Below are 23,831 nucleotides of genomic sequence, written 5' to 3'. Positions count from 1 at the left end.
TCTCTCCGGATGGGTTTCGTTGGAGCACGGGGAGGCGGGGAGAGCGGAGCGGCGGCCAATAGGAGAGGCGGAGGCGGGCGGCCCCGCCCCCTGGCGGCCTCGCGAGGCGGTGGCGCAGCAGCCGGTGGCGCAGCAGCCGCCGGTGCTCCGGGCCCGCCGCCATGTCCATCTTCACCCCCACCAACCAGATCCGCCTCACCAACGTGGCCGTGGTGCGAGCCCGGCGCGCCGGGAAGCGCTTCGAGATCGCCTGCTACCGCAACAAAGTCATGGGCTGGCGGAGCGGCGCGTGAGTCCCGCGGCCTGCGGGGCCCGGGCTGAGGGGGGCCGGGGGAGAGCGGAGGGAGGCCGGGGTGGGTGAGGCTGGGCGGAGGGAGGCCGGCGGGGACCTGGGGCCGGGCTTAAGGGGACTTGGCGAGGAGACAGGGGAAGGGAGAGGCCGGGGGGGTGGGGGAGGAAGCTGAGCTCGCGTAGAGGCCTGTGGGGGAGCCAGGCTGAGGGGTCCTAGCTGAGGAGCCAGAGAAGGGCTCGCGTTGGGACATGGCCGGGGAGCCGAGGGGATCGGGCTGGCGAGGGGCCCGGCTGCGGAGTGGGGGGAGGTCCGGCCCGTGCGGGGAGCTGGCTGCAGAGCCGCCCGAGAGTGCCGCAGGGCCTGCGAGGAGACCCTGCCCAGTGGGACAGCAGTCTCCAGCCAGCCCTGCCCCAGGAGTGACGTTACTGCAGTAGAAGTTCCTAAGCTCCACTAGTTTAGGCCCTAGCAGCTGGACTTGTTCTTCCTCTCCTCATTAGGAATATGTATGCTCTTCGGTTGGTAACTTCATGTGTTTTCTAACTCTGCACTCGATCATTAGGGAGAAAGACCTTGATGAAGTTTTGCAGACGCACACGGTGTTTGTCAATGTTTCAAAAGGCCAGGTTGCAAAGAAGGAAGATCTTGTTAAAGCATTTGGAACAGATGACCAAACAGAAATCTGTAAGATGGTAAGTTTTACTTACTTTGCAGTATAGAGTTATATACTTTATAAAAGTTGGAGAAGATTTTTTTGCCATGTATTCTACACAAGTGTCACACAGATATTGTAGATTGGTTTGTTACTGGAAGGTCTTCAGAGAATGCAGCACTGCTGTAGGCAATAGGGTCATTTGTCTGATAAAAGACAAGTAGAAAGGAGTATTATGTGTTTGATATAGTATTAAGTTTTATAAAAACCTCTACCTGAAAAGAGTTCTGAATGTTCTGTATGGTGTATAGCGCTGATCTCTACAGACAGGCAAAAAAAGGTTTGCCGCTCCTGAAGAATTTATTATCTAAGGTATGCTATTAAGGATAGAGAGTATGGGAAGGAATTATTGCTTATTTTGGACAGTCCAATTAAATGTTAAGAAAAAAACTTAATCCTTAGTACGATACAAGTTATGGGCTTGTTTTAGGTGATGATACTTTAAATAATGCTGCACTTCTCTTTTTGTAGTTTAGCAAATAAGAAGCATTTCTTTTATTTTTTTTTTTGTTTCTGAAGTCTTACCAGTGTTGTTTGTCATAATGATATGTGGTTATTCTTTTTTAATACTTAATGTTTAACCAAACCTTTCAAGTCAATGGTAAATTTAACAAAGTTAGTACGATTTTTTACTCTTTAGTCAAATCTGTGACACTTATTAACTAGAGTCTTTATTTTTAACTGGACAGATTTTATCAAAAGGGGAGTTGCAGGTATCGGACAAAGAACGGCACACTCAGCTGGAGCAGATGTTTAGAGACATTGCAACTATTGTTGCTGACAAATGTGTGAATCCTGAAACAAAGAGACCATACACAGTAATCCTTATAGAAAGAGCCATGAAGGACATTCACTACTCTGTCAAACCAAACAAGAGCACAAAACAACAGGTTAGTTTTCTCTTAAAATCAGCATACACTCGGAGATGTTATTTTCAACTGTAGTTTCTTCATTCACATTCACGTAGGGATCAAAAAAACCGTGTGACCTAAAGCCCACAGAATGTTTAGTCAGCTGGCTGACAGATAAATGCTAGAAACAAGCAGCTTCTGAAACTCATGTACTTTGTTCTCTAATTGTTTACGGAGGAAAGGGGAAAAAAAAACTAATTAAAGCAGTAATAGTGGTATGTCGGAAACAAAAGTAATTGTTTTATGATTCATTTTAATTGAGGTTATAAATCGAGCTTTGCATCTGAGCCACATAGGTTTATATTGTTCTGCAGTATAACTACTATTTTAATACTATTTTAGACCCTTTTTATAGTATTTTAAGTGATCATCACCACCAAGAACTCTGCCTTTTCATGTTTGTCTACCAAAACAGCATAATATCTGACTCATTCGGCAGAATTCCAGTGAACAATACTGAAAAATGTGTCTGAAGCTGATACAAAGGATTTGAGATGTTGATTGCTGTGGTTTTGGCAGAGTTCAGAGGGTTGTAATCCATGGCACAGAGTCTGGTTGGAGGCCAAGTAACTAGTGGTATCCCCCGGGGGTCAGTACTGAGTCCAGTCCTCTTCAACTTATTTATCGATGACCTAGATGAAGGGACAAAGTGCACCCTCAGCAAGTTTGCTGATGATACTAAACTGGGAGGAGTGGCTGATACACCGAAAGGCTGTGCTGCCATTCAGAGGGACCTGAACAGGCTGGAGAGGTGGGCGGAGAGGAACCTCCTGAAGTTCAAGAAAGGCAAGTGCAGAGTCCTGCACCTGGGGAGTTGACCTGCTGGAAAGTAGCTCTGCAGAGAAGGACCTGGCAGTGCTGGTGGACAAGAAGTTGACCATGAGCCAGCAATGTGCTGTTATGGCCAAGAAGGCCAATGGTATCCTCGGGTGAGTTAGAAAGAGTGTTGCCAGCAGGTCGAAGGAAGTGCTGCTTCCCCTCTACTCTGCCCTGGTGAGGCCATAACTGGAGTACTGTGCCCAGTTCTGGGCTCCCCAGGACAAGAGAGGCATGGCACTACTGGAGAGAGTCCAGCAGGGGGCTGCAAAGATGATGAGGGGACTGGAGCATCTCTCCTCTGAAGAAAGGCTGAGAGAGCTGGGCCTGTTGAGCCTGGAGAAGAGAAGGCTGAGAGGCAATTTGATCAACGTGTACAAGTATCTGAAGGGAAGGTGTCAAGAGGATGGGGCCAGACTCTTCTGCGTGGTGCCCAGCGACAGGACAAGAGGCGATGGGCACAAACTGAACCACAGGAAGTTCCATCTGAACACGAGGAAAAACTTCTTTCCTGGGAGGGTGACAGAGCACTGGCACAGGTTGTCCAGAGAGGCTGTGGAGTCTCCTTCGCTGGAGATATTCAAAAGCCCGTCTGGATGTGATCCTGGGAAATATGCTCTTGATGACCCTGTTTGAGCAGGGGGGGGTTGGACTAGACGATCTCCCGAGGTCCCTTCCAACCTCAGCCATTCTGTGATTCTATATCTGTGATTCTGTTCTGGTGTTTTTTAAGCAAATGAATACATGCTCTTTATTCTGTATTTAATATCTTTGTAGGCACTGGAAGTGATTCGACAGTTAAAGGAGACCATGCAAATTGAGCGTGCTCACATGAGGTTGCGATTCATTCTTCCACCAAAAGAGGGAAAGAAACTGAAAGAAAAGCTCAAGCCACTGATCAAAGTTATTGAGAATGAAGACTTCCATGAACAGTTAGAAATTGTAAGCCAAAAACGAGTCCTGGGTTTCATACTCAATTTGACTACACATATGCATTTTACTGGAAGAATATGGGGGACCTTTAGATAAGTTGCAAGTTTACCAGAGACTCTGAATCAGAAATGTAGTTGGTTGGTTTTAATTTCACACAGTCATAGTGAAAGATTGAAAGCAGCCTTTGTTGTACAAAGATTGCTGTTTCAGGCTGAAGAGAAGTACAGTGTAATTAGCAGTAATTCTCCAATAACTTATACTTTTTCTCTGATTCATGAGTTTGTACATACAGAGTCTTTAACTGTTATTTGGTGAGTCAGGCCTGTATTTGACAATAGCTGGACAGCTTTTTTAAAAAGAGTATGTAGCAAGATTTGCTATTGCGCAAAAATTGTCAGAATTGTCATGTGCAGCATAGGTAAATGGAACTGCAGAGCTTTTGTGGAAAGACTAATGGATACAGATTGCTTACCAACTGTGAGAAGACCTTCTTAGTAACTAAACAGTAACTTTTTTAAAATGAAAAATATGCTATACCTTGAAAAGGAGCTGATGAAAATCAGATACTATTGCTGATTAAATGTAAATATTTCAGGTGTGCCTTATTGACCCAGGCTGCTTCAGAGAGATTGATGAGCTGATCCGGTGTGAGACAAAAGGGAAAGGAACGCTTGAAGTGCTCAGTCTGAAAGATGTGGAAGAAGGAGATGAAAAGCTTGAATAAAGAAAACCTTTCAGGAATAGTACTTCTTTAACAATATTGTATTAAGTGACTGGTATTAGCCACTCTGTTTTGTTAGACCTTCATGTTTTTTGCAATCTCTTGCTGCCAAATATTTTCTGACGCTAATCATTTGGAATTTTTCCATGCAGTGTTCTTTTTATTGTTTTACACTTGCTTGGGTTACAAATGGTTTGCCTATAGGAGTATTTTGTGTCAGAGCTGCACTAATGGGGATTGAGTTAAGACCTGACATGGAAGTTACTATACTTTTGTTTTGCTGTGAGGGTTGCAACTGAAGAGTGTTTGACTGATACAGTGCCAAGTTATTTTTGCTTTTAATTACCAGAATTGAGTGGAAGATTTCACATGTCTCTGAGGGGTAGGATTTGTATGTGAGGAGAGAAGCTTTTAGAAAAGTGAGCTATGTTTTCACTTTTAAAGAAATGCAAAGTATGGATGGTATCTAAACTAATTCTTGGCAGCATGAAAAATGACTCACTGGAGATTTAAAAAAAAAAATTACTAACTTAGAGAAAATGTTCTCCAAATAACTTATTCGAAAAATATATTTAGCTACATTAATAAAAATGAATTATCATCTATTTATATATTATAATACAGAAAGAAAATGATTATTTTTGTTATGGTATAGAGGCTATCTCTGGCAGTGGTGATACTTTTAGTAGGCTAAAGGGATAGCCTGCATTTCTGAGCTGTTTGCATTCAGGTGGTGAAATGAACCAAATCTGGAATAGGCAATGGCCTCTAGCTATTGAGCTGGACGGGCTTTTGTTGGACTCTAATTTCCTAGTGGTAAATGTTTGTGTGTGCCCCTTTTCCTTTTTAGTACAACTGAGAGTAATTCTGGCTGCTGTCCTTCATCCTGTGTCTTTTTATGTTGCTTTCTAATATATGCACAGGATTTCCAGCAAGATCCTGAGGCGTGATGTGTAGTTCTTGATAGTTCTATTAACATTTGTTTCAGCCATGTTAAACAAATGCTTTTAAGTTTAACTCTTATATTTCAAAGAAGAAGAGAAAAAAGAAAAAAAAGTACTAAAAATACAAACCATCATTCAAAGCATGTATCCTTGGGTGAATCGAAGCTAAACCAGTAGGAACTTAAAGAGCCTTTGCTATTATGTACCTGTTTCAAAGATGATTGTACACAGCAAATCAGGATTTTCTAGCTGGCTGGCAACTAGAGGTTTGTTTCTGATTAGCATGTACTATATTCATTGTTTACTGTTTACTTTTAGAGCACGTGACCATACCTGATGCATGACAGTTAAGCAGAGCTCTAGTTTGTACTGTTGATATGACACTTTCCTTTGTATCGTTAACAGATGTTGTGAACTTTTTAGAATTTATGCAGGGAAATTTGAAATCAGATGGAGAAAGAGAAATTTGACATGTCAATTGTGGAGTCTGTGCGACTAGATCCTTAGTCGAGGGCTTCCTCTTTAAAGCTAGTTTCTGCAGCGATGTATTGACATGAGCTTCTGCAAGGTTACGTTAAATTCCTTTAGTAATATTTTGGAAAGGCTTGCAACTATGGAGTCCGAGTTCACGGAAGGGCAATGAAAGGAATATTTTCTCTTGCCTCCAAGATAAACTTCCATGATTTTTAAATGCTGCCTAGGAAAGTTTAGTGGCATAATTAGTATATTTGCCATGTGGACACAGCCTGAATGTAGAGATCTGTACATGCATGGGTGGACTGATAAGAGTCCTTGCATGTACAAGCCCTTAACTGTCTTTCAAATGGCCGTCTCTATGCATTCTTTATGAAGCACTGAAGATAATGTTGCTGATATTTAACTTGTCACTGACAATTAGTACTAAGATATAATTCATGAATCTAAAAATGAGACACTAAGTAAGAGCCTCAGATGACATTGGATTGGTAATATTTGATTTCACAATCCTATAATGTCTTTCTTTTCTAATTACAACAGCTAGAGCACAATATGATGGCTGCAGGTTGAAGATCTTGAGTTACAGAAATTTATTCTAGACTAATTTTGTGAGTTTCATGCTAGGAAAGGCATTTCCTTATAAGGCCTTTTTCTAAGAATCGAATGTTAAAATTTTTCTCTTGTAGAGGGAGCTTGGTTTTATTTATAAACAAATGCTTGCATTTCATGTCACGTTTGTAGTTCAGCAAGAATATATGGTAAACATCAGAATAAATCTCAATATTGTTAGTTATTGTGTTCATTTGCAACTCCTGGCCGTGGCAATAGGAGCATAACTCCCTGCACAGTGTTCTCCTGCTAATTAACTGAAGTTTCCAAAGGAACGTGTATAGGTTGTTATAGTCTCATCTTGATGGTAGAAATGTGTGAGCAATTGAGAGGTGAATGCTCTTAGTGGTTTTGAATCATATATATGCATGCTTTTCCTTGAAATTTTCCTCACAACATGGGGTAAGCAATTATATTGGTCTTTTATATGTTGCCAGTCTTTTTAATTGTAACCTTTCTTTTGATCATTAAGGGGGGGGGGGTGGAGTTCATTTTCTAGGGGATCTGTGAAAACACTTAAGTGACAGTAGCTTAATCCTTAACCCAGGAACTTAAATTGCTCAAGAAAAGAGCTCTATTTCATTACTTGCAAGCTTCTCTGAAAGGCTTTAATTTCTGAGAAGTCAGCCAGGTAATCTCTCCTGAATTTGAGACAGATAAAAAGCTTTAAAAAGGGAAAAGTGGTCATGTAGTCATGTGGATTTCACAAGAGTGGGTGACAGGAACTGGAGCTAAGAGGAGGAGAACAAGCACAATGGATGTTTAACTGGTAATTACTCATCTTTCTTAATCTGATGGCCACCCCTAAACCAAACTTTTTAGGAGTCCTGACCCAATCTTTCTACAGCTGTGAGATGGTGCTACAGTAACCTATCACTTTCTCCTCTGGATGTTGCCTCGTTAGGCTTGGATGGGTCCAGCTACTGGGCTAGCTGAATTCTTTCCCCAAAAGAATATATCGTAATCACAGTGGTGGGAAATAGTCTTTGTACCTCAGTTGGCAGCACAGCGTTTGACTACCTCAAAGAGCTTAGTAATTGCAAATAACTGCTGAAGGACCTCCCAAGAGCCACTGAGCAGGCACAATGGTAGCAGCTGAGCCTCAAGGCAGACAAATGTAAGGTAGTGTATCTAGGGAAAAATAATTGAAAATGGAAGATGCCTTAGAAGAGAAACGCTGACGTACGTTGGCATTTGGAAGTTAAACCCCCTCCTGGCCATCTAGGACAAAAGAAGTGGTGCCACCCTCAGGCAGTGCAGGTTTTTTTGGGGTAGAGATTGTTGTTCACCTGTCCCCTGAGTCCTGCATTTTGCGGCCACTTATCCAAAGCGCTCCTGTTGCCTGTAGAAGCAGAGAGGCAAGAAAAGAAGCAGCTACCAGTGCAGACAGCCCAGCAGTCGGTGTTAGAGGCAAGCAGGAGCCAGGATGTGGCAGCTGGAGGGTACCTGCGGGTTCCATGCACAGTGGCTGGAGGGGACCCATGGTGCCATGCGTGGTGGCAGAGGGCTCCGGGCACCGGGGTTCCACGCAGGCTCTGGAGCGGTGACCAGGCTCCGTGTGACGTCACAAAGCAGCAGGGACGTTGTTTCCCTGGGGCAGAGGGGCTGCGGCAGCTTCCGTGCACACACACACACACACACACACACACACACACACACACACACTCGAGGGCCAAGGCGGGACCCCTGCCGCCATGCAGGACCAGAAGACAGACATCAACCAGCAGATCCAGGAGCTGCGTACCATCATCTCCTTGCAAGGTGATGCTCCCTTACCTTCAATGGGAAGCCCCAGTGTGAGCGGCCTATGGGACACCATTGGGATGCTGGGAAGCAGGCTGGGGCTCAGGGACTGCAGTGGGATTGAGATAAAGGTGTCCTGGGAGAGGGTGAAAGCTAATGAGTGACAGCCCCCAGCAAAATGCAGTAGGCATCAGGTTTGGGGTCTGGACTGGTTGCCTCACTGTGTGGGAGGTGGTGATCCCCTGGAGGAAGGGCATGCTAGGGCCCCTAGAGAGGTCAGCTGGGACTGGCCTCCAGAGCATGGCTGTTAGGGTCACCTGCAGGTGCCAACTGAAGGCATGGGCTGTGCATGCACGCATACTGGGAGGCAGGATTCAGCCCAAGATTGCGTGTTTCCAGGCTTTTTCCTTCTGACTGAACCCCTGGGGGAGAGAAGGGAACTGGCTTGTGCAAAGCAGGGAAGCAGCAGTGGGTGAAGATGGGTTGTGCTGTGCCTGGCCGAGTCGGAGGATGGGGACAGCGCATCCCTCTGCGCAGCGCCAACAGCCCTTTAAAATCCTTCAGAGCAAGGGAAGAAGCTTTTCATGCAGTCAGCTGAGGAGAAGCTCAGTCAGAACAGAGACCTGCTCCCCTGCCTGCGTGGGACTGTACAAGATGACATCTGTGCCCTAGGCATTGCTGAGAAGGTAGCTGTGCCCAAGGGCTCTGCTGTGTTCCATTTCATCAGCCTGTGCCCTGTCCCAGCAGCCCATGCCCCTGCCTGTGGCTATCTAGAACCAGCTTCTCTGCTGGGTCCATTTCATTGCCATCTTCACGTCCCACTGGGCACTGCCCATATCTTCCTGTCACTGAGGATGGTTCCTGCAGCACAGTGTCCTCAGAGGCATGAGCACAGGGCTGTCCCAGGGTGGTTCAGCAGCTATTCGTGTCGGCTTGTAGGGTCCCAAGCTGTGCTGGCCCAAGTCAAGCTGCTTTGGCTCTGCCCTGTCCTTAGTGTGGGCAGAGCTGAGCTGAAGGAAGATCCCTGCAGCTAGCCAGATCCTGGCGGAGGGGCAGCCAGGGGTGGGATACTGGACAGGGCAGGCCTCGCATGTCTGGCAGCCTCCTAGTGGCACTGCTGGCAGCTCTGGGACACAGGAGCTCTGGGGCACTCCTCTCTGGGAGTGAATAATTCATGTGTCAGGACAGCAGCACCAGGCAACAACCAGTTGCGACAGTGATAGTTCCTATGCTGGCACTGACATTCCCTCTCCTGCCCACAGCAGGACCAGGTCATCGTCTCTGAAGCTTGCAGAGGACAGAAGCAGTTGGGCTTCGTTTTGGCCAGAAGCACAGTAGAGGTAATTAGCCAGTGCTGACTGACTCTGGCTGGTCAGAGGGGACTGGGACTAGAGGGGCAGTCAGAAAAATAAGCCCACAGGAGAGGGACCTTTCAGGATATCTTTTTGTGCCGGAAGTCCTCCGGGAATGGTGCTTTGAGACATGGGGTGTTCACGTGCACGGGATGAGCACTGGTCAGAAATGCTCATTGACCTGTCAGTGGACATCCTCCTTTAGCTCCGTGGGCAGATACTTTGTCCCAGCAGACCCAATGGACCTCCTGGTTATCTTCCAGGGTGTATCCCTGGGGCTGCACTGAGATGCAGGCCTGTCTCTACTATTCACCTCCTGGCCCAAAGTTATGGCCTGGTTATAAACCCATGGGAGCTACAGGCAGCACTGGAGCTGTGGGGCAGGCCCAGATGAGCTTCCTTTGCTCAGGGGCGTCTTGCAGGGACAAAGCTATGCTACTGCTCTCTACCGGCTTCCATACTTGGGGCACTAACTGGTTTTATTGACGTTCACTCCCAGGTCTGTGTTCTGCACAGTCTCTAAGCCAGATTCACAGCTACTATAAACATACATCACTACCAATCTCCGCCTTACCCCAGTCAGCTTCTGATCTGTGGCTATCCTACAGCAAAGCTCTCCTGGATGTGGCTGTGCCAGGGGAAGTGCCTGCCTGCTCACCTTGGTGTCCCAGGGCAAACAGCCCAGAATCCCTGGCTTGGCTTTGGGGGGATTTTTGCCTGAGCAGAACCCCAGAGCCTGGCCCTTGTCCAGTAGTTGCCTAGTGAGTCCTCCCTGCAGCCCTGTGAGTTCTCACATGTGCTTTCAGATGGCCCGGGAGAAGCTCCAGAATGACATCTTTGACCGGGTGAACGCGTGCAACATGCTGCTGTATGAGATGAGGCAACGGGACAGAGCCCTGGATGAGCTGCAGAGGCAGCTGCAGCATCTGATGGAGGCAGAAGCCGGTGACAAACAGCACCAGGCCCAGATGCAGGTACATGCGGTCTGCTCCCAAGGCAGAAGCCACAGCCTCCAATGGTCACATGGAGGTTTTAATTCAGCATCCATCTCGGCTCTCCCAAGAGAGCCAGGCAGCTGCTGGACTCAGTAGTCTGGGTCCTCTGGGGTACCCTTGACTGGAGCCGTCTTTGCTGCAGGTGATTCGCCAGCTGGAGAATAACATTGAGAAAACACTCATGAAAGTCCGTACCGGCCAGAATGTCACTACCCTCTACCTGGCACTGCGGGATGTCCTGAAGAAGGTGAGCTCTCCTTTGCCGTCTCATCATACCACGTGCCCAGGGACAGACCTGTCCCCCCTTAGGCTCACATTAGAGCTCCCTGGGTGAGGCAGAAGCAGACCTGTGTGCTTGCACAGCTGGGGTTGCTGAGATGGCCGAGAGCTTCCAGCTGGCAGAACACATGTGGGAGTGCTGAAGGCATTGCTCAGAGAGCCCAAGGTCCTGCTGAGGGGACTGCTCTAAGGCCAGTGCTGCACCTGACCTCAGCACAGGGCTGGAGGTGCCCTGCAGCACAGGGGCCTGGCCCAGGCTCTGCTTCAACCTATCTTGCTGAGATTTGTTCCTCTGGGATCCAGTTGCCTGCCAGTAGGTGCTAGCATATCCTAACTGCACCCTGGCAACCTTCCTGAGTAAGAGCAGGGCATGCTGCTTCCCAGCCCTGCTGCTGGCTCCCACAAGGATGGACCTGTACATGGGGTGGATAGGGATCTGGGGCTGCTTGCCCTGCATCTGGATGGCCCGGATCTGGGAGCGCCATGCAGGGCAGGGCCAATCTGTGTGCAGTGCAGAGGCATTGCGTAGTCTAGGCCAAGGACAGGCAAGCAGGTGGGTAGGGTTCCCCTAGACCCACCCTGGGATGGCCTGGGCTCCGCATCCCTCCCTCTCCTGTGTGAAGGAAAGCAGGAAATGAGGGTGCCTGACAAACTGTGTATGTCCTAGGAGCTGGCCCACCTGCCTTTGCAGCTGGATGTCCTGCACCAGATGGTCGAAGTGTACCAGGGGGAGCTGAAAGGCATGGAGCTCATGGCCTTGGATGCCCTCAAAGCCAATGATGCAGCCAAGGTGAGGACCTGGCCTCGGGCACCTTGGGACCCTCTTCCAGCTGCCAGAGCCCACAGTGACCCAGTACAGACTGCATTAGGTTCCCAGGCCAGTGAATATTCCTGCAATAAAGAGTAGAAGAGACTGAGCTGGACTTGCCCACAGTATCCAAATGCCTTTGTAGCTCCTCCTGTGTCTTGCTCTTGGATCAGGCTCCCTTGGTGGTGGGGGACAGCCTACTAGAAGCCCCAGCTGTGAGAAAAGCCAGCCTCTTCCATCCTTCCAGCCTTCTTTGCCCCCCTGCAGTCTCCTACACAGTTTGTTACATGGGAGGTCATTTTTGACTCTCGCTGTCCCAGAAGTGACTGTATTCAGCATGTGGCTCAGTTGGCTCACAAAGGTCCCTCCTAGCTTTGACAGTCATTTCTCCTGTCTCTGTGGTTCCAACATGCTCCAGGGGGACCTGGCCAACCTAGAAACTCAATTCCTTATGGAGAGAAACCTCAGGGACCATTCCCTGGCTACCCAAAAGGAGCGAATCGACAGAATCCGCCTCAAGGATGCGAGTGAAAAGCACAGAAGAGCGGTGAGCTGGTGGGAGCCTGGGGCAGGTGGGAACATGGGGCTCTGGGGCTCTGCTTGGCTGGGGAATGAGCTCTGGTGCCTGGCCCCCTGACAGACATCAGGACCCAGCCTCTCTCTGGGCCAGGGGTGGTTACATCGCTGAAAGCCCCCGTGGGTGAGGAGGCTGCAGGGCCAGGGAGACAGGGGGCTGCAGGGCCAGCTCCCCCAGGGTCCCAACAGCTCAGGAGGTCTCATTGAATGTTCTTGCAGCAAGCCAAGGGTGAACTTGCTGTGGACTTCCCGTCCCTGATCTCCCAGGAGTCGCTTTTGGGTGAGTGCCTTGAAGGGTGCAACGCAAGGTCTGTCACTGCAGCCCAAAGGCAGCACTCGCCATCCCCCAGGCTGTGCAGGGCAGTGCCCAGGTTCTCTAGCTTGCAGCATGGCTGCTTGGCTCTGTGGGATTTCTTTCTCTCTGGAGGTGTGGGATTTTCCCAAGGCCACAGACAATGGGCCCCATTCTGTTGTCCTGCATTCAACAGTGGCAGCTGGTAAGACATCTCCTGAGGTTCAAGGGCAGAGTCTGCCCCATGCCCTGCCTCAGGAAGGCAGGTAGGACCTGCCATTAACCTCTACACTGGAAAGCTGCCCAAGGTCATGGGGACCTGTGCAGCAGTGTATCCTCCTGGCGCCATGTCTGGCAGACTCCTCCTGTGAGATCTCCCCCTTCTTTCTCCAGCTGGGGCAGCTGCCACTGCCCTCAGGATGCTCTGGGGCAGGGGGAGTCCCTTCTGTCACACCTCTCTGCTGTCCTATCCCCATGCCTTGCAACCACCAGGCCTGTCTGTCTCAGGTGTCCTTCCCTCCTGTGTCCTCCACATACCCAGGTACCAAACTGGAGGCTACCAAATCCCAAATTGAATATCAGGCCCGGGTGACATCAGAAGTAGAGAAGGTCAAGTCTGCGGTGCAGTGCTCCCGTCTCTGGGTAACGTAAAAGCTGTCTCTGGTAAAAGCTGCTCAAGGTGAGGGGAGGGTACTGGGAACTCCAGGCCAAACCCTTGTCCCTGGGACCTGAGATCTCTCTGTTTGTATTTCATTTCATTTTATTTAAGGGGATCTCTGTTGTCCTTTGCCCTCTGAGCCCCGCAAAACCCTTGTCCTTGTGCTGACAGAGGCAGAGCTGCTTTTCTCTGTGCTGTGAGCCTGCAGCAAGCTGCAGTAAAAGAAATCTCCCTGAGGCTGTGGCCCAGGGAGGAGATCCTGCACTTATTCCAGGTACCCAGGTTTGGGGCACGGTGATCTGATTCCTCTTGCTCTCCTGTTATGGCCAGGACATTGCTGGAAGGCTTCTGGCTCAGCAGAAGTCCACGGTAGACCTTCAGCAGCATATCAAGGAGTGTGAGGAGAAGAAGAAGGTATTGAAGGACAAGTTGAAGGAGCTGGAGCTGAAACAGGCTGAGCTGAAATTTCACCAACCCCCAAGCATAATCAGGTACCATTGGCTTAGGACAGTGCTGGCCAGAGCAGCAGGGCACTCTCCCCAGCTCCCAAGCATGCACTGGTCTCAGCAGAGTATCCAAAAGTCATCCTGTGGCTGTGGGGACATGAGGCAATGAGGCATGCCCAAGATCCTTGTGTCTGCAGGGCCAGGAGATGGGCAGTAGCAGGACCTGAAGCCATGCAGTGGACGCTTCCTCTCCAAACCCAGCCTGTACCCTTGCACAGCAGCTTGGGCAAGGTGTTTTTGGTTGCAGTTTTCCCATCTCTGCCCCAACAGGGCTGTACTTCAGGATGTGTCCTGTTCCCTACCTGGGCAGGGAAGCAGTACCAGCAGATCTTAACTGGGTTATAGGCAGTATGTCTCTCTGCTCAGTGGAAGGTGGCACATGGGCAGCTTCTGCAATAAGATTTTAGCTGTCTCTGTATGCGTATGCATTTCTATGGACGTGTGTGGGTGAATCTGGTTAGCTCTAGGAAGCTGGAGGAAGAGCTGAAGATGAATCTGCGGCAGGAAGAGGCCCGCCTTGAACAGGTGCAAGCCCAGATGCTGAAGAACCAGGAGCTCCTGCTCATGTTTGAAAATGGCATCGATAACCTCTTCATTCGCCTGTATGGCATCACTGTGCCTGATCAGGTACCCACCTTATGCTAAGCCTGCAGGGTACCAGGAGCAGGGATGCTGCCCAGGAGGCTCTGTCTGGAGGTGTGACAGGCTGATGGAATGCAAACCACATCGAGATGCAGGTCTCTCCCATCAAAAACCTTCCTGGAGCTACGCCTGGTGCTCAGTGGGAGGCTGGCATGAAGGCCCTGCCTCCCAGGGTGCTGGGGAGCAGGCAGGTACGAAGGGGATGGGAGAAGGGCATCCCAAACCGTGCTATGGAGCAGCAAAACAGCCCCACTGACCTGGGGGCTGACCCTGAAGAGGATTAGCCGCACAAGTGATGGTGCTGAGTGCTCATGTCCCATTGCTGTGACACTTCACTGAGGAAATGAGTCAAACATCACTGTCCATGCAGTGCAAACAGCCTCTAAACCAACAGAGCCTGCTAGTGCTCAGTGCTCACCACAGTAACATGTGGATCTGGAGCTTTGATCTGGTACAAGCAGCCCTCATATTAGATTGACCTGGCCTCAGTCTTGTGTCCGCAGCATCTGGGCAGACAACACAAGCAGCGTGAAACCTCCTCCAAGTCAGTAGCATAAGGGCAATTGGTCGGGATGGTCAGATCTTGCAGCACTACAATGTCCTGCCCTGGAGACGTGGAGGAGGCAGCTCAACCCTCTCCTTCTGTGTCCAGCCTTCCAGCTGCAGATCTCTGTGGCCCTCGATGCACCATGCATGTCTCCTGTGGCTTGCTGGGCCCTTCTAGGAAGGGTCTGCAAGTGGGCTGTAGGGGTGTCCAGCAGAGGCAGGCAGAGCCATTGATGTGGGAGATAAGATAGGATCAGAGCTGGGAAGGAAGGTGCTGATTCCCATTCCTGCTTGGAAATGGGATGCAGGAGCAGATGGCTGCAGGGCTAAGCAGACCCTCTGTCTGGTGCTCAGCAAGCAGGGCAGGGTGTAGAGCAGGAGCAGTGCTGAATACCCAGGGGAAACAGGTAGCATGGGCTGGGTACGCACGGGCAGCCGGGGCAATGCTGCTGGAAGACCCTTACTCCTGTTTCTTACCAGCAAACTCCTGCTCTTGCCTGCTGGCTGCCCCATCCTCTGCTCCCTCCCTGCCTGGTGCAGGACCCGTGGTGATAACACCTGTGGTGCAATATGTTGCACAGTGTAGTGATACTGTGCAGGAACAGTGTGGCCAAAGTCACCCAGAGCACTGTATGGGTCATTTTCCCCACTGTGATTCTTCTCCTTCTGTTTGACTCAAGGACACTGTTGAGGCCAAGGACACGGATGAGAAGCTGCAGCACTGTGAGAAGAAACTGCTGCACCTGGCACAGCTTGTGACCGACCTGCCTGCTCAGTACAGCCTGGATGAGGACAATGAGGTACGTGCAGGGCTCTGACTGAGCTGTCTTTCTGCTCAGACCCATGTGGAGCTTTCTCTGCAGGTGGCCCATCCCAAGCTGTCCTCTCTACTGGGAGGATGCAGATTGCCCCGGGGAAGAGCTGTGGAGGGGCTTGGCTCAGGGCAGCACTGAGCCGTGTGAGATGTCCTCTTCAAGGGCAAGACTGAGGTGGGGCGCCTCTAGAGTTCTAACATCCACCTCCATTCAGCCCATAAGTCAGAGTACCTTTTACAGACTTTTGTGAAGGTCAGGAATTTTCTGGAGAAAATGACCAAGGAAGAGCCACAGAACCTGAAGATTTCTTTGGAAGATGAAGGCAGTGGTGTTCAAGGTATGAGGGTACTGTGGGGAGAGGTGGACACAGAAGGGAGATGGCCCACGGTGATTGCCACAGCCCTTGCCTTCTGGGACTTCTGGGCAGCCTCACTTGCCTCCCAGGATCCCAGCAGATCTGGACCAGTGAACTGCCCCCCGATGTGGCCTGGACTGATCCTGGCTGTCTCTGAGGCCCAAGTGTGGGTGGTATTCTTAGGTGGGGATTTAGGAGAATGGAGGCAGCATGTGGCACAGCGAGTGCTGAACAGCAGCAGGTGAGGAAAACATCCTGTGAAGGAAGGAGCGAGAACTGTGCATATTCATTAGCCAGACTGCATCAGGGCTTCTTAGCCTCAGCTGATGTGTCCTAAAGGCTCACATTCACCCTTCAGACCCATAGGCAGCTAAGGTCTTTAAAATCGGCTGGTTGTAAAGAACAACCAATGCTTGGCTCCTTCTATGGCCTCCTCATATTGGACTCTCTTGGAGGAGACTGAGTTTTCTTCAATCTACAGTCTCTTTTTTAATGAAAAGGGAAACTGTGCCCACCACCTTGTAACTCTAGACCCAGAGCTTTTGGGGAACCCCCAGCAGTGTGAGAGCTGGGTCACAGAGATGTCAATAGTGTTGTCAGGCTTTGACAGGTCAGTCTGAGATGCTGTGATGGAAAAATCCAGGTGGCAGCATGTGTACTGGAGGGCTAGGCATGAGGAGCTGCTCCGCAGTCCTGCAGGGATGCCACCAGCCCTCAGTCCCATGCAGGCACAGAAGATGTAGCCCAGCAGCTTGTCCACAGCAAGTGCCTCTCTGCTCTCTCCTCCAGATGCCTTTGATTTTGCTGACAAAGACCATGGCCATGTTCTCACCCGGGACGAGATCAAGAAGCAGGGGCTGCGCTTCATTGAAAGCAAGATGAAAAGTGGCAAGAAGAAGCAGCAGTCGTTCCCTAAAAGCTTTTGACAGCCCAGCCAACCCACTGTTTTTCCCCTAGAGGCAATAGAGTAGATCTTTTTATATTCCTCCCAAGCCTATGCAGAAAACTGGAGAGGGTTGGGACAGTTGGAATCTTGGGTAGGGATCTCAGGATCACATCTGGCACATCTTAGCAGGAGATGTCTGATAATAGACATAGGATCCTAGAACAGTATTTCAGCAGAACTGAGGTACCTAGGTAAAAACTGTCACTCCAAGATCTTTCCTTCCCCTCTCATATGAGGGTGCTGCTTTGTTAGACTTGATTTTCCCTAAGCACAAGAGTATGCCTAGGCAGATCTGCGACCCCTGAGGGGCTGGCCTGGGCATCCAGGAGTGGCCTGGCTATGTAAGCACCAGTCTGATATACTAGGGTCTCCTGCAAGAGCACCCTGGGGCTCTGCCCAGCACTGCCCCAAGGGAGCAGCTGGGTGCTGAGGGCCCTTACCTGTGGGAGTGAGCTAAGCCCAGCTCTTGCGTCCTCCCAGCAGAGTCCCCTCAGTAGCAAGGGTTGTCCTTACCATGGCTCTGCCAGGGAGCAGAAAGTGGCAGGTTCCCTGGGCCAGGAGAATCCTGACCCCAGCTGAAGGGTGGCAGCATGAACCAGGAACAGGGCTGCCTTGGGAGCAAGGAGCAAAATGCATCCTTCTCTCCCCTGCTGTCCTTTTCCTGCCCCTCAAAAGCTCATGCTCTGCTGCTTGCAGATTTCATGCCCTGCCAGCAGAAGTTTCACCCCAATTTTTAAACTCAGTTTAATGGCACAGAAGAGACTTTAGAGCGTAACAGCATGCTGGTGGTCACCAATACCTCTCTTTCCAGGGCGGCAGGTGGGACTTTTCTCCCCAGTGTTAAGGAATTAAAAAGAAAGCTGTTCAGTTATATGTATGGGGAGAAAGGCAGTGAAATACTGCTGGCCTATTTCAGGTCAGATATTCTGGGAGCTCAATCTGATGATGTTCCCCTGGTCTCTATGGTGGTGCCATAGAGGCCTGCATGTCCAAGCCAGTCACAAGGACGTAGGTGGCTGATGGCCCTTCTTGACTAAGACCCAAGCTAAGACCTTTGCCTGGACAGGTATCAGCCCTCAGGGCACCTGTCTCCATGTTGATACTCTGCCCTGGAAAGGGACAGTCAAACACTGGCTGAGTAGTCTTCAGCTGCTCAGGACTTTCATATCCCAGATGTTAATGTTTGAGGGCCAGCTAATGCTCCTTGCATGTAAAGGATGTTTGATTCAAGGTCAGACTGGCTTGTTCATGGTGAAATGTGGCTTCAGCTACAGGGACAGATTCTCTCACATCGTAACCGAGACCCTTCCTGCCTCTTCTCTCCTGCATGCCCATGGCTCAATTTGTACTCACAACGCTAAACTCAGAGCAAGCTTTAGGCATTAGCTCTGGGCTGCAGAGAAGTGCCTAGAGGTAACGTCCAACCCAGTTCCTCCAATATGAGCTAAGAAATCAGAGGATGCCATATCTAAGCCCACAGCTCAGGGATTTGGATTCTCAGCCCTGCTGGTGCGTCACTGACACTCAACTTTCCCAGGCCTTGGCTGGAAGGAAACGCATGTGCTTGTTCTGGGGGCTCTCTGGCCCCTTGTCTTTTATGGCAAATGAAGAGAGACATGCATAAAACAATGTTGCAAATAGATGGTGCTGTTTCCCCAGATACAGATAACAGAGAACCTTCTGGCAGGCACACAATAGTCCTTGCTGGAGATCCAGAAGAATCACCTCATCCCCACTCACAGGGGAACAATAAGACTCAGACCAGGGTTTCACTGTAATTTCTGCTTGGCCCCTGTGGCTCATACTGAGATGGGTTGTGACATTATAACTGAAAGGAAAGAACTGCTGTTTTTGCCAAGACTCCAGGGGGGCTGGCAGGTCACATCAAATGCTGTGATGTGTTTCATAAGGCTACAGGTTTGACTATATTGTAAAAATATAAAACAATTTGCACCTTTTAAAGGAAGCTCTAGAAATAATGTACCAGTGAACACATCTTAATGGAGCTTCCCAAAAATCAATATCCAAATGACCATACCCTTCTGCAATTAAATAGCACATGATAATCGTATCAATCCACTTTGTGTACCCATCCTGTCTTCATATGCCCACTACAAACAGAGTATACAATCTGGGGTCTGGACCGAGTTGTTGTCTGCTGTGGGGAGCTGCCCAAACGTGGCAGTAGAAATCTGAAAATACACACTGGATGAGTTGGTATGAGCACTGGAGGAGATGGCTGTCCGTCCCAGGCTCACAGGCTGTGTTCCTGCTTCTGCAGCAGATGGCAGTTCTGGTATCTTACTGCCTGTGCCCAAAGGAAAGAGAGTGGGATAGCCCTGAGCTGTGCTTCTCAGCTGTGCCACGACATTGCCTCGGTGAAGTTCAGGATGCTCAGATCTATTGCCCTACCAATAGTGTCATCTCCAATGACAGACTCCTGAAGATGTTGCTGCCTCCTGGCAATTGCATTAGCAACTATGAGGTGGTACAAAACACTGCGTGTTAAGGGATGTAAAATGGAGCATAACTGGCCGGCGGGACCCAGTGCAAAGGAGGAGAAACTGACCTTGTGAGAACAGTCGTCCTGCCAGTTATCTGTTTCTGGCACTTCTTTTGTGCTGGCCACACAAACAGGTTTTATTGTAAAATATGAGGCTTCCAGTTAATTGAAAAAAAAAAAAACAAACAAAGAAACAGACAGTGCAAACAGCTTCTCGGTCTCTTTTGGTACAAATATTTGAATTCCACTTTGCCCTGTAAAGCTGCGCTCTTCCCATTAAAACAGAGAGTTCCTGCGTGCTTAATCATGTCTCAGTCAGTTCTTGACCTCAGAGGCCAACTCAGAGTGCTGAACAAATCTCAGTCAGGCACTAACATCTTTTAAAAGCTATTAGGGAGCGTTTGGATACCTCCCTTCACTCTCATGAAATTGTTATAGATCCTGAACACTCGTCTCTTCAAACAAAAGCTCCTCTTCATTTAAACCTAATAGGCAAGAGAAAACTATCCCAAACTGCTGGAATCATCGTTTCCGGTCTGTCACCAAAAAGGTCTGTACCCTTGAAGCAGAGTCCGGAGAAAAATGAAGCTGATGTGAGAGTCTCACAAAAACTCTGCTCCACACTGACCACCTGGCAAGAAAAAGTGAGCCACAGTAACATGCCCTAACAACCCTTAAGACTTGCTCCTAGAAGAGAGCGCAGCATTACCCTTACCTATCTCTCCAGGTCTCACCTGTGCAGATACTCCTGCTTTCCTTTGCCCTTGGTCACCACACTGACCCGAGTGACGGGGGGAGGGTCTTACGTTGAAAAACGAGGAAGACTTTTTTTCTTTTCTCCCTCCCTTACTTCTCCTCCACATCACTCACAGGAATGGGAGGCAACTCCTTTTGGTGAAAGGGGAACTGGCCAGAAAGACTCCCTGAAAGTAGGAAACAAGAAAATTCCTCGGAATAGTCTCTTTTGTGACACAACACCTCAACTAAAATTGACATGTGGATCTGCTCAAGCCTGTGACAAAGCTGTCTGAGCTGTCACCTGACTGCCTTGTTGTTCATGAGGCCCCTTCTCACACTGGATCTTGTCCAACTCTTCCTTTCTGCAGGGCAACACTGTTCCCCAGGGTGTTCTCTTCCTCTGCTTTATCTCCTCCTTACTCTGGGGGGGGGGGGGGGGGGGCTTCTAGGAGGAGGTGGTGACTTGGCAAAGCCTCTTTTAGGGGAAGAACTTTACATGAGGGCAACAATTTCAAGAGCTCTGTACTGCTCTGGTGTATACCAGTTTGCTCTTTTGGCACCTTCATCCCAAATGCGATAATTTTGAGATCTTTGTGAGCAGTTAAGAAAAATAAGTTGAAATTCTCAGCTTTCAAAACAAAACAAACTTTTGGTACAGGTTAGGAGCCGCCTTTTCATCTACTCTAAGGTCAGTTTCTCCAATCAATTAAAAGCACATTGGTTCCATGAGACATGCCAACTCCTAGACTGCCCACAGCTCCAGGCAGAATTAGCTATTCAGAGGGCCAAGGGCTTTTCCTAAAGTGATGCTCCTGTCTGCACAAACAAATATATTCTAGGGACCAGAATGCAGGGGGAAAGTGTCCTTCAGCAATACTAATTGCAGTTTGGACTGCTAGGGTGTCCTGAGATCTTCCACAGTGACTCATCTGAGAATTACTGCAGCGGATACGGAGTCACAGAACGTGCATCCTACTCATTGCACTGTATTGCATTGCATTGATAATTCATTGCACTGTAACCTTGGCTCTAATCACCTACTGCTAGCGACAGAAGGAAAATGCGTAAGTCTCACTCAGGAGTCATCTTTTACATTAACAGTGAATCACAGAGTAAGTTACGTGGGAAGGGACCTCTGGAGGTCTCTGGTCCAAACCATGCCCAGAGTAGTGTCAACTTATCAGGTGCTCAAGGCAGAGTCCAGCTGAGTATTGTATCCCTTTGAGGGTGGAGTTTCTCTAGTTGGGGATTTGGAATTTCCCTTGTTGCAGTTTTTGCTCACTGCTCATCCTTGCACTGGGCACCTCCAAGAGGAACGTGGCCCTGTCTTCTAGGTACCCTCCCATTAGATAGCTAAAAGCATCAATAAAATCACAGAATCGTTTAGGTTGGAAGGGACCTCTGGAGATCATCTAGTCCAACCTCCCTGTTCAAGCAGGGTCACCTAGAGCATATTGCCCAGGATCACATCCAGACGGGTTTTGAATATCTCCAGCGAAGGAGACTCCACCACCTCTCTGGGCAACCTGTTCCAATGCTCTGTCACCCTCACAGGAAAGAAGTTTTTCCTCGTGTTCAGATGGAACTTCCTGTGGTTCAGTTTGTGCCCATCGCCTCTTGTCCTGTTGCTGGGCACCACGCAGAAGAGTCTGGCCCCATCCTCTTGACACCTTCCCTTCAGATACTTGTACACGTTGATCAAATTGCCTCTCAGCCTTCTCTTCTCCAGGCTCAACAGGCCCAGCTCTCTCAGCCTTTCTTCAGAGGAGAGATGCTCCAGTCCCCTCATCATCTTTGTAGCCCTCCGCTGGACTCTCTCCAGTAGTGCCATGTCTCTCTTGGAATGGGGAGCCCAGAACTGGACACAGTACTCCAGGTGAGGCCTCCCCAGGGCTGAGTAGAGGGGCAGGATCACCTCCCTCCACCTGCTGGCAACACTCTGCCTAATGCACCCCAGGATCCCATTGGCCTTCTTGGCCACAAGGGCACACTGCTGGCTCATGCTTAACTTGTTGTCCACCAGCACTGCCAGGTCCTTCTCGGCAGAGCTACTTTCCAACAGGTCAACCCCCAGCCTGTACTGGTGCAGGGGATTATTCCTGCCTAGGTGCAGGACCTTGCACTTGCCTTTGTTGAACTTCAGGAGGTTCCTCTCCACCCACCTCTCCAGCCTCTCCAGGTCCCTCTGAAGGGCAGCACAGTCTTCTGGTGTGTTAGCCTCTCCCCCCAGTTTAGTATCCTCAGCAAACTTGCTGAGGGTGCACTCTGTCCCTTCCTCAAGGTCATTGATGAATATATTGAACAAGACTGGACCCAGGACTGACCCCTGGGGGACACCACTAGCCACAGGCCTCCAACTTGACTCTGCGCCATTCACCACAACCCTCTGCGCTCGGCCATCCAGCCAGTTCTCCATCCACCTCACTGTCCACTCGTCTAGCCCACACTTCCTGAGCTTACCTAGGAGGATGGGATGGGAGACAGTGTCTAAAGCCTTGCTGAAGTCCAGGCAGACAACATCCACTGCTCTGCCCTCATCTACCCAGCCAGTCATCCCCTCACGGAAGGCTATGAGGTTGGTTAAGCATGATTTCCCTTTGGTGAATCCATGCTGACTACTCCTGATCACTTCTTGTCCTCCACATGCTTAGAGATGGCCTCCAGGATGGTCTGTTGCATCATCTTTCCAGGGATGGAGGTGAGGCTGACTGGCCTGTAGTTTCCTGGCTCCTCTTCTTGCTCTTTTTGAAGACCGGAGTGATATTTGCTTTCTTCCAGTCCTCAGTCACCTCTCTTGTTCTCCAGGACCTTTCAAAGATGATGGAGAGTGGCCTAGCGATAACATCCGCCAGCTCCCTCAGCACTCGTGGGTGCATCCCATCGGGGCCCATGGATTTATGGATGTCCAGTTTGGACAAAAGATCTCTAACCTGATCCTCCTCAACCAAGGGAGAGTCTTCCTTTCTCCAGCCTTCCTCTCTTGCCTCCAAGGTCTGGAATTCCTCAGGACTGGCCTTAGCAGTGAAGACGGAAGCAAAGAAGGCATTCAATAACTCTGCCTTCTCTGTATCCTTTGTCACCAGGGCACCTGCCCCATACATCCCACAAGCATAGAATTCACCAGGATCCATTCATTTGAAAAAAGTTTATCATCTGCAATAACTTCCAGAGCTGACAAGGCCTGGCAATGCAGTGCTACCTTCAGCTACCAAGGGCAAGAGAAGCAAACTACTTACTGTGGAAACACAAACAGAAGGGGAGAATGCAAACAAGAAGCAGTTATTTCTTTGCCTGAAATAACCAAATCCTTGGTTTCTGCATCCTGCAACAGTGACAGAGATATGGGAGAGGATTCCACAATTCATTTTGTGCACAAAAGCAACAAACATTTCTACTGCTCAAAGTAGAAGCTGCCTCCTGCTCTCACAAGTAGAGGGAATTGCATCATCCCGCACTTGTCAAGAGCAGCAAGAGGATAGCCTAGAGACAGACCCACAGAAAAGGAACTAGGAGAAAATCAGAGCAAGAGGGCAAAGGTGATCAAACACATGGACCAGCTTCCATATGGGGAGCAAAACTTAAACACACCTGGACCCCCCCTAGCTTACAGAAGAAACAACTGAGATCAGCAAAAATGGGACTAAAGGGTCTTAAAAGGTGACTGG

General features: G+C 49.5%; 2 protein-coding genes across 2 annotated transcripts; both read left to right on the top strand.

Annotated features, from left to right (window-relative positions):
- Positions 1–41: 41 nt before the first annotated feature.
- Positions 42–6,592, top strand: SBDS (SBDS ribosome maturation factor). The gene is made up of 5 exons (XM_068910639.1): positions 42–289; positions 852–981; positions 1,691–1,891; positions 3,506–3,670; positions 4,257–6,592. Exons 1-5 carry the CDS (start codon positions 162–164, stop codon positions 4,383–4,385), a joined length of 753 nt encoding a protein of 250 aa, XP_068766740.1. The 5' UTR covers positions 42–161; the 3' UTR covers positions 4,386–6,592.
- Positions 6,593–8,106: 1,514 nt separating this feature from the next.
- On the top strand, positions 8,107–16,905 carry CCDC183 (coiled-coil domain containing 183). Its single transcript, XM_068910561.1, has 14 exons — positions 8,107–8,173; positions 8,720–8,841; positions 9,418–9,495; positions 10,314–10,481; positions 10,645–10,749; positions 11,449–11,571; positions 12,008–12,136; positions 12,385–12,445; positions 12,999–13,099; positions 13,446–13,606; positions 14,083–14,248; positions 15,490–15,609; positions 15,865–15,961; positions 16,769–16,905. Exons 1-14 carry the CDS (start codon positions 8,107–8,109, stop codon positions 16,903–16,905), a joined length of 1,635 nt encoding a protein of 544 aa, XP_068766662.1.
- Positions 16,906–23,831: the final 6,926 nt, after the last annotated feature.

Source organism: Struthio camelus, chromosome 16, assembly GCF_040807025.1.
Source record: "Struthio camelus isolate bStrCam1 chromosome 16, bStrCam1.hap1, whole genome shotgun sequence".
In the NCBI taxonomy this organism is placed as follows: domain Eukaryota; kingdom Metazoa; phylum Chordata; class Aves; order Struthioniformes; family Struthionidae; genus Struthio; species Struthio camelus.
The sequence above is the reverse complement of the archived record's forward strand: the minus strand, read 5'-3'. Positions and strand labels throughout refer to the sequence as shown.

Coding starts and splice junctions, on each gene's coding strand:
- CCDC183 (XM_068910561.1), top strand. CDS start 8,107: ATGCAGGACCAGAAGACAGACATCAACCAGCAGATCCAGGAGCTGCGT. Junction 10,482..10,644: donor AGCACCAGGCCCAGATGCAG/GTACATGCGGTC, acceptor TCTTTGCTGCAG/GTGATTCGCCAGCTGGAGAA. Junction 15,610..15,864: donor GCCTGGATGAGGACAATGAG/GTACGTGCAGGG, acceptor TACCTTTTACAG/ACTTTTGTGAAGGTCAGGAA.
- SBDS (XM_068910639.1), top strand. CDS start 162: ATGTCCATCTTCACCCCCACCAACCAGATCCGCCTCACCAACGTGGCC. Junction 290..851: donor ATGGGCTGGCGGAGCGGCGC/GTGAGTCCCGCG, acceptor CTCGATCATTAG/GGAGAAAGACCTTGATGAAG. Junction 3,671..4,256: donor TCCATGAACAGTTAGAAATT/GTAAGCCAAAAA, acceptor TAAATATTTCAG/GTGTGCCTTATTGACCCAGG.